Here is a 10,344-nt window from a genome sequence, read left to right as displayed (position 1 = left end):
TGTGGGATATAGTGTTATACAAAGTAAGCTATACTGTGCACAGTACAATTACTATATACTGCAATATTAGTAAGACTAGTAGGATGCTTTTCTGAATATAAGCAGTGACAGTATAGCAGACGGCTAGAAAAGTGTTCACTCAACATTTTCAACTGGTCTACGTTTTATAAACGTTTTCTTAAAAACATTTGATTAACTGAAGGGATATGAGAGAAATATTCCTCATAACAACTTGCTTTCTGTACGTTATCTCTTTGAAAATAGGTTATGTCGTAGACGGTGTCTGTAAATATGTATAGAGAAAAAAAATCCTCAGAACATCTTGCTTTCTGCTTGTTACCCTTTTTGAAAATAATGCAAAGCCAATGATGCAGTTTAGAGCAAGTAAAAACATAAACGATCAAAAATTAAAGTACACAACAGTCGATTTTCCTGTATTATTTTTATTCAATTTTAATTAGGACTAGTCTTTTTCATCACAAATCCCATTACAGATGCTTAACTGGTCAAATGTATTACAAAAATAAAATGCTTTTATGTTAATTTTACTAGTTAACAAATTACCTTTATGCTTCAACATCAAGCATATTATAGTTCAAATCAAAAACATGCATTTTGTCCCTGCATTTCACCTTTATAGTCAAGATTTTACTGTCTGTCACAGCTGCCACAGTTCAAAGCACAGAGAAAAACCCCACTACAAGACAGTGATTTCCACATATGGTGATAGAGAAAAGAATCTTTCCATTTAAGATCATGCAAATACATTGCACCAAGGCCCACGCCCATTTATCTTCACTCGAACACAGGAACAGACACTGACAAAAGCATTGCTCAGCTCCAGCAAAATACCACTAGGTTTAATGTGGGTAATGAATGTGATTACTCTGGGGAATCGTTCACCCGGTACGCCCCTGTGGCATCAAATACCAAGGCCTGGCTTAATGATCCTTTGCAGAGCAAAAGTATGTTATCTTTGGCTTCGAGGTTACAACACAATGGGTTTGTAAGAAGACCTGTGAGGGACTGTAAAGCTAACACTTCATTTCCCCTCCAGAATACTTTTGCACTAATACAATTCTAAGGGAAAGATGAACATCAATTTAGTGTCACTTCATGGGGTCAAGGTAACGCACTTTTGCTAAACCAAATTGAATAAATCTCAGTTAAACTGACCTTGCAATAGGCATGAAGAAAAACTTGGACGAAAACAAAATAGTTATTTTGAAACTTTTAGTTGTTTGAGTGGGAATCCTGTGATTAAACAGACATGACATAATGTTCCTCTTTGTTTTTCTCCTTAAAATGAAACTATCGTATTAAGGACTAGAAAGGACAGTGAGACTTGTGGCAAAGAAAAAACAAAACAAAATGCATATTTCTAGAATCCACACGACACTCAGCACAAAACATTTCAGCACTCAAGTGAGGTGACCTTCCCTGGCAGGAACCATGGAGTTCCTTGGATTTGTGACTTGTGTGAGCCCTTTGAAAATGTAAGGGCCTCCTGATGCCCTGAATTAAACTATTGATATATATTATTTCTTATTCACTGTTTACACTTACAGTCAAACAACAAACAAGGCTTTTAATTAGCTAGTACGGTGTAGTCTTTGAAAAATGTCCAGACGGAAAGTTGGAGAAAGGCAGTAGCTGATAGTCTCTTCAACTTCCTGAACACGGCGCTGAAAACGACAGCGGTCCCTGGCGATTTCCTCCCAGGGTCCATGACGGTCCTCATCGCTGCTGGCATAGAACTCCTCGACCTCCTCTACAAATGTCACCTGTGAAAGGAATGTTTTAATTAAGTTTTATCTACTGTTCAAGTTATTATTACATATTATACATATTTTATGAGCTGTGCATTCTGCGTTATTAAAACTTAGCGACCAATGAACAGTCTATACATTCTTAAAAGCAATCAAATGAGTGACAGCAACTAATAAACTAAAGGAATAATTATATTTAAATCAAAAAGGCCCTGTCAACTTCAGAATATAAACTGTGCAAATTAACATGGCAGCCAATCTCATCCTTGCTTTGCAATAGATTCACAGTGAAATTAACACCCAGTGCTCCTATTTCTCCTCCCTTTTCAAGACTCACCCTTTCACTGTTGCGAAGTAACATGTGATCCCCCCTAAACTGTTGATATATATAATGTGTGAGTGAGTATATGATTGCTCTAAGTGGATCTGATCTCTGATCTGAGTGGTTGGGAGTGCCATCACCCCAGACCAAATCGAATGACTCTGACTAGTGTGATGCCAGAGTCATGGAACACTATAAAATGATAATGAGTAATGGGCAGAGCACGAACTCAGTCTCCCTGGAGACAGCAAAATGGAACCATTGCATCAGATCATCACATGCAGGGGAGGAAAGAAAAAAAAAGTAGAAAATGATATTGCATGGCTTTACATCATTTTCTCAAGCTGGCCTATACTGCCATATTGTGAAGGAATGGAAATAAGGCAGAACGGCAGCGAGAAAGAAGATTAACAGTTGCTACCAGTCATCGCATAGAATAAAAGATTATTATCATCCATATAAATACATTATTGCTGGACTGATGACGACCTAAGGCCATTAACCATTATTCCAAATATATGAAAGGCACAAACTATTTTGTATATTCTCTTAATCTATTCTTATTTTACTATTATTCAGTTTCCTTTCTTGGCAACACTATAATTAGGTGTAATTCATAAATATTAGTTAATGCAACAGGTGTCAAGAAATAACAACGGGCAACAATTTCTACAAAATGTATTAATCTAGATTAATGTTAATGTATTAATATATTATTCTTCACTGTTAGCCTAATTCATGTTGACTAACTAGAAATGTAAAAAATGAATTATGTAAAGTATCATTCAAATGTTTGCGATCCGTACGAATGTGTTTTTTTTTTTTTTTAAAGATGTCGTTCACCGAGGCAGCATTTATTTGATCAAAAATAAAGTAAAAACAGTAATAGTGAAATATTATGGCACTTTAAAATAACTTTTCTATTTTAATATATTTTATAAACTAATTTATTCCTGATGTCAAAGCTGATTTTCAGCAGCCATTACTCGTCTTCAGTGTCACATGATCCTTCAGAAATCATTCTAAATTAATATGCTGATTTAGTGCTTAAGAAACTTTTTGTTTTCTCCAATGTTGAAAACAGTTGCTTCATATTTTGTGGAAATCATGAGAAGTTTTTTTCAGGACTCTTTGGTGGGTAGAAAGTTCAAAAGAACATAATTTTTTTTTACATGGATATCTTTTGTAACATTATAAAATGTCTTTACTAACACTTTATCAATTTAATGCATCCTTGTTGAATAGAACCATTCATTTCTTAAATAAAAGTCTTACTGACCCCAAAATTGTGAACAGTTTATGCAGAAAAAACATTAACCTAGATTAATAAATGCTGTAAAAGTGCTTTTAATATTTTAGTTCATGTTACCTAATTGAATCTTATGTTGAAAAGTGTTACCACTTTCTTATAGCTACTATTATTTCATTCCCTTGTGTCGCTGCTGCAAACACCTCAATTTCCTCCAAGGGGTCAATAACGTCTTATCTTATCTAAAACAACTATGTTAGATATTAAAAAGAGGTTTAAAAATGACTTTCCTAAGGAAATTGCTTGCCCGGTCCCTTAAGAATGAACTTAACCATGACTTGACTTAAGCGTGTGCAACGATTTTAAACATTTTGGTGAACTTACAGTGGACACAACTGCAACAAAACTAGATTTCTAAAAACAACTGCATGAATCAAAGCAGTCTCCATCTGATTCCTTCTGCCATTCCAGACATAATAAGGTGTTCTTAAGCCGACCGCACTGTCACATGTAAGCAAACAGAACGTCCAGAAAGACAATTATATAAGTAGTTTTAGACTGGAATGTGATAATGCATTAATTAAGGTCAATTTTATACAAACCTTCTTCAGCTGAATGGCCGTGACGCTGCTTGAGCATGGCACAGGGGAAATCTCTGAGAATCCACTGTCCAGCCTCTCCTCAGCCTCCTCTCTCTTGTAGCGTGGCGTTCCAGGCGCTTTCTCCTTCCGGCACCCTTTGGGGGTTTTTCGAGTCTGTATGGGAGCCTGGAAGTTGAGGGGGCTGTAGGGATCTGCTGAGCAGCTAAAAGAATTCCACAATCTCCGATTCTCCTCCTCATCCATCTCACAGGCATCTTCACTGGACTCATTCTCTGAGAGTGAGGGCGACGATGGAGGAGGCGAAAGCAGGGAGGACATATGCGCTGGCGGAGACTCTGAGACCAAAGAGTCTGTTGTCACAGGGCTTGGCTTGGCGGCAGTCCTTATGGGAGCTGTGAAGTTCCTCGGGTTATAAGGATCCCCGTTTTGGCATAGAGAATTCCACAGCCTCTCAGTCTCAGAGTCGGCCTCCTCTCCATCCGAATCCTCTTCGGATTCATCATCGCTGTCATCTAGGTCCTCAGAATCTGAGAAGTGGGATGAGCCTTCACTGTCAAAGCCATCATCGTCATTACTGTCCCAATCGCCATCATCCTCTGACTCGGATTCGCCACTGCAAGGGCTGCCCATGATGTAGGCGATGACCTTGTTTTGACATTGAGAAGTGGCCAAAAAGGGCACATTTTCAGCAGCTGGAACAGTTTCTGCTTTCTTTTCAGAGTCCTCTTCCTCTCTTTCCTTAATTTCTTCCTCACAATTGACAGGTTCACTATGAAACTCGCTCCCTGTAGTGTTAGTATGAGATGAGCCCTCCTCGGAGGCAACAGGGCTGGCTGTTTCTGACACCTCTTGTTCCTTGGAAAGCAGATTCATGTGAAGCTTACTATTTGAGTGTTCTTCCTCCAAACTGGAGTAGCCATTATCTTGATCTGGAGTCAGAACTGCCACCTCATTGTAGGCTCTACTACAAACTAGCAGTTGCTGCTCAACATCTAGAGGAAGCTTGTAGGAGTTTGGGAGGGATTCTGGTTTGGACAGGCTTGCATTGTGGGTCAGATCTTTGGAGCACAAGGGTCCAGCGCTTTCGTTGTGCATTGATCGCACATCATCGCTACAGACACACAATTCGGTCGTCACGGCAACGGCCGCCCGCGAGCGGCTTTGACAATAGCCGATACTGTGATGTTCTCCACAATGCTGCCAGCTCGTATCAGTCTCTTTTCTGCTCTGTGCTACGTTTAGCAGCCAGTTTGGAGGTCTGTCGTCGGCATCCCAAAATCCACCCCACCACCAGCTGTTAGTGCTCCGCACGGACAGCATATCCGGGCACAAATCGCATCCGCTTTCCGGTTTGGCGCGCTCACCGCCCGCGCGCCTTTTTTCCAGCGCGTTCTGCAACACCTGGCTGATTAAGTTTCTCGCCGTTCCGAGGTATCCAGCCGACGCTTGCTTTTGAAGACTGGAATCTTTCTGGGAAGCGCTCTGAATTCCTAGTTCACTCAACGATTCGTGCGTAAACCAGGAAGGAGTCCCCGGGGCTCTGGAGGACGCGCCCGACGGGTTTTCATGCTGGCACTGGAGATATGCAACATTCAGAGGGGTCAGAGAGTTCCCAATATCTAGATTTGACTTCATTTCAAATGCTGTTTGCGTTCTTGCGGGGAAATACCTCTGCAGGAGAGACCACGCAGGCCTGGAAACTACAGAGAACACGTTTATCCACGAGCTGTCAGCGCGGGACCGCGTGTCCCCTTGAGAAAAGTGTCCATGTGTGCTCATACTTGTGAAAAAATATGAAATGTGTTGAACTAAATTACATAAACTGAACAAAAAACAGAATAAGCTGTTAACTAGTTACTTCCTTTATAAGCGGCTGCACGTTAAACACTGTTTAGACTTAATTTGCTTAAAAGTGCTCGAGTTTAGAATGTTAGATTTAAATGTCTCTGAATGTCTCTAATATACAGAACAGTTTTTATTACAACCCAAACATGGCCTTATAAGGCTTAGCTGGCTAACGCAGCTAGTAACGTTACCAAGCTTAATGTATGGCTAAATGTTAGCTACAAAAAACGTAAAACGCTCCGTTTCTCATTCCCTTCAGACCTTAATACCATCCATGAGTACAGATAAATATTCTCCGGGGGAAATGAAATTGTCCATGTCGTTTAGGCTGCGTTGAGTACGACCCGGCTCGCGCAAATAGCTTCAGCGTCCATATTGACCGCAGTGTTAACGCCAATTGTGCTGTCTTGAGGAAAACAACACCACTTATTTCTGTTTGAAGGGACTGTAGAAACAGCAGAAGGAAAGGAAAGGCATTTTGAGGTGGTGTAAGAGTGAGATAGGCTGGTATACTCCAAATGAAAGCTTGAAACAAAAGCCATTTTGACGTCTGAAGGGAAGCGAGCGTCGGTTCTTCAACTGTTAGTCTAACGTTAGTCACCTCAATCGAGCCCAGCTGCCGCGTTTTTCGGAAGAAAATACTGTAAGTTGAAGGAGAAAAAACGGCTGTATCATCAAAATCGAGTTAAATCTGTCTCTTTCTATTTAGGGAAAAAAGCGGTTTCACTTTTTGCGGACACATAAGCCAGTCGTTATTAAAGCAATATTACAAGAGCAAGAGTTGTCTTTGCTTCCTGCTTTCTGGTAAGAGAATGAAGCATATAACTGCAACAGTTTATCTCAAAATTCTGCCTTTTTTCACAATTCTGAGTTTATATCCCACAGTCTGGACTTTTTTCCCCCTCACATTTCTAATTGCAATTTGCAAGATACAAAATGTAGATTTTTTTTTTCAGAATTGCAAGTTTGTAATTTTAATTTCATGATGGAAATAAAGCTTCCATTAGAAACCCTTCTCCGAGGAGCCATGGAGCGAAACTCCATGCCTAACTCTGATCTAATTAATAGATCTGTACTCTATTTACTCTAGTCTATTTGAAAAAGCATTTCCCCCCCTCAATTTCAATTGTGGTTGCGGACACATAAGCCAGTCTTTATTAAAGCAATATTACAAGAGCAAGAGTTGTCTTTGCTTCCTGCTTTCTGGTAAGAGAATGAAGCATATAACTGCAACAGTTTATCTCAAAATTCTGCCTTTTCACAATTCTGAGTTTATATCCCACAGTCTGGACTTTTTTCCCCTCACATTTCTAATTGCAATTTGCAAGATACAAAATGTAGATTTTTTTTTTTCAGAATTGCAAGTTTGTAATTTTAATTTCATGATGGAAATAAAGCTTCCATTAGAAACCCTTCTCCGAGGAGCCATGGAGCGAAAGAAAAAAAAACCAAATGCCTAACTCTGATCTAATTAATAGATCTGTACTCTATTTACTCTAATTTTCCTATCAATTTTACGTGAAAAATAGCTGAATTTTATTCCCGGGTTGTCCTAATTAAACTTGCTCTCAGCGGAATGTTTTAATTTGATACATTAACATGGATGAATGAGGCATTTATGTCATCATAATTCTCTAGAGGAGTATCAGAACAATGAGTAATGTGGAAGAACATGGACTGTTCAGACAGCCAATTAAAGCTTTTATGATAAACCCCAGTCTAATGTAATTCTTACTTCAGTATGATGACCGACCGCCAAAACAGTATATGAGATAAAGTCAATGGTGTCGCAGTAAAGCGGACTGTTGTGGTCAGTCGTGAACAACTGAGATTTACAAATAAATACATCTAAAAAAATGGAAGCAGTGTGAATGTACATCTATACAGGACTAGTGTTTTGCACAAGTTTCATCATTTGGCACCGATCATTGCACCATCTTTGTAGAGGTTTATGTGATCCAATAAAGGCAAACGTAGCCAAGGTAAAAAAACAACAACTCACTCACAGCATCAAGTCAGTTTCCCTGTGCATTTATTAAGTGCAAATAAAGTTTAAAAACATGGTTTGAAATCAGAAGAAATGCATTAAACCTTCGGTCTAGAAATTAATAAAATGGATAAAGCCCATTTATAATCCATAAGTCACATCAAAATTATATTCTCAGCATTTACAGTATTGCAACCCTATTGATTTTACTCGCATCCTCTTTATTTATTAAAATAAGGGTCACAGATGTTATAAAAGTACTATACCTTTAAATCCAAACTTCTGCATACACACACAAACTTTTTTTTTTCTAACACTCAGTTTTGCATTATGGGTTGGCATGCAATCATACAATAATTTCCCATTAGGTTAAACATCACACAATAGTGCCCTTTGGAGGGGAAAAAAAATTTTATGATAAACCCCAGTCTAATGTAATTCTTACTTCAGTATGATGACCGACCGCCAAAACAGTATATGAGATAAAGTCAATGGTGTCGCAGTAAAGCGGACTGTTGTGGTCAGTCGTGAACAACTGAGATTTACAAATAAATACATCTAAAAAAATGGAAGCAGTGTGAATGTACATCTATACAGGACTAGTGTTTTGCACAAGTTTCATCATTTGGCACCGATCATTGCACCATCTTTGTAGAGGTTTATGTGATCCAATAAAGGCAAACGTAGCCAAGGTAAAAAAACAACAACAACTCACTCACAGCATCAAGTCAGTTTCCCTGTGCATTTATTAAGTGCAAATAAAGTTTAAAAACATGGTTTGAAATCAGAAGAAATGCATTAAACCTTCGGTCTAGAAATTAATAAAATGGATAAAGCCCATTTATATTCCATAAGTCACATCAAATTATATTCTCAGCATTTACAGTATTGCAACCCTATTGATTTTACTCGCATCCTCTTTATTAAAATAAGGGTCACTGATGTTATAAAAGTACTATACCTTTAAATCCAAACTTCTGCATACACACAAACTTTTTTTTTTCTAACACTCAGTTTTGCATTATGGGTTGGCATGCAATCATACAATCATTTCCCATTAGGTTAAACATCACACAATAGTGCCCTTTGGAGGGAAAAAAAACCCCTACACAACCATTTGTCATTTGAAAGAAAGTAAGTTCAATGCTTTAGAAAATGTATTTCATATCTGAAATGGAGCTGGTTTGTTTGGTTAGAAAAAGCTACAGAACAGGGACTGCTTTGACCTGGATAATCATACCTAAGTTTGCTTAAGGCTACTGGATTGTTAGAGCACCTCGACATACAGGGTTGCACTTTTGGCTTGTAGGTTATTTTTGTAACACACAAACATCAATGCCACTTGGTTAAATTAGACAATTTTATGCAAATAAGATCAAATATAATTTAAAGGGGTCATCGGATGCTCATTTTGAGCATTTTGCATGCTCATTTTGCTCAAGTTCAAGTTGATATGATTCTTTAGGGTCTTAATTAAAAGTCTAAAACATACTTTGGTTAAAATTTCTCAATGTTAGCGTAAAAAACACCTTTTTAAACCTGTCAAAATCAGCTGTTTATATTAAGCCATTATAGTCCATGTTGCTTTAAATGTCAATGAGCTCTGCTGGCCCCGCCCCTCTCTTCCGAGCTGCTCTCAGAGACTGTTTACAGTTACTTTAGCCGCATTCATTGTGAAACTTGCTACTTAGTGCATTATTAGGAAAAGTGATTTGCAAAGATTCATAAAAAAAACGTTATACTCACTTCTTCTGTAGATGAGGCTGGATCACGAATGATTGGAGCGAACAGATGCATTTAGGCTTATCGGGAGTGGCGCATTCACTTCAAAGCGAAAGTAACGTTAATCCTCTGTCTTCAGCAGCTCAGATGTCGTGAGTAAATGGCGATTGGTATATTCATTTACACAACCATTTGTCATTTGAAAGAAAGTAAGTTCAATGCTTTAGAAAATGTATTTCATATCTGAAATGGAGCTGGTTTGTTTGGTTAGAAAAAGCTACAGAACAGGGACTGCTTTGACCTGGATAATCATACCTAAGTTTGCTTAAGGCTACTGGATTGTTAGAGCACCTCGACATACAGGGTTGCACTTTTGGCTTGTAGGTTATTTTTGTAACACACAAACATCAATGCCACTTGGTTAAATTAGACAATTTTATGCAAATAAGATCAAATATAATTTAAAGGGGTCATCGGATGCTCATTTTGCACAAGTTATGATTCTTTAAGGTCTTAATTAAAAGTCTAAAACATACTTTGGTTAAAATTTCTCAATGTTAGCGTAAAAAACACCTTGGGTCTAAGGTCAACTATCGTGGGAGGGGCCTGTACAGAACTACGTCATTCTGACAGGAATCTCAGAACAGCCTGGTTTGATAAAAGGGGATTTTAAAATAGGGATTAAAAAAAAAAACACTGGATGGATTTTTATAATTATAGGATGGATGTGTACACACACTTCCAACATACATTTATGTTCAAACAACTTGAAAAGTGAATTTTGCATCCGATGACCCCTTTAATGAAATTTCCAATTACTTAATTTCCCTTCTAAACGTTTCTATGAG

At 38.2% G+C, this 10,344-nt stretch overlaps 1 protein-coding gene across 1 annotated transcript; it reads right to left on the bottom strand.

Moving 5' to 3' along the window:
• Positions 1–436: 436 nt before the first annotated feature.
• On the bottom strand, positions 437–6,512 carry LOC107602990 (protein phosphatase 1 regulatory subunit 15B-like). Its single transcript, XM_016295686.1, has 2 exons — positions 3,943–6,512; positions 437–1,784 (listed from the first exon to the last, which is right to left on the bottom strand). Exons 1-2 carry the CDS (start codon positions 5,719–5,721, stop codon positions 1,593–1,595), a joined length of 1,971 nt encoding a protein of 656 aa, XP_016151172.1. The 5' UTR covers positions 5,722–6,512; the 3' UTR covers positions 437–1,592.
• Between the last annotated feature and the right edge of the window lie 3,832 nt (positions 6,513–10,344).

The sequence above is a fragment of the Sinocyclocheilus grahami genome, unplaced genomic scaffold, assembly GCF_001515645.1.
Source record: "Sinocyclocheilus grahami isolate Dianchi unplaced genomic scaffold, SAMN03320097.WGS_v1.1 scaffold2.1, whole genome shotgun sequence".
NCBI classification, from domain to species: Eukaryota; Metazoa; Chordata; class Actinopteri; order Cypriniformes; family Cyprinidae; genus Sinocyclocheilus; species Sinocyclocheilus grahami.
The sequence above is the reverse complement of the archived record's forward strand: the minus strand, read 5'-3'. Positions and strand labels throughout refer to the sequence as shown.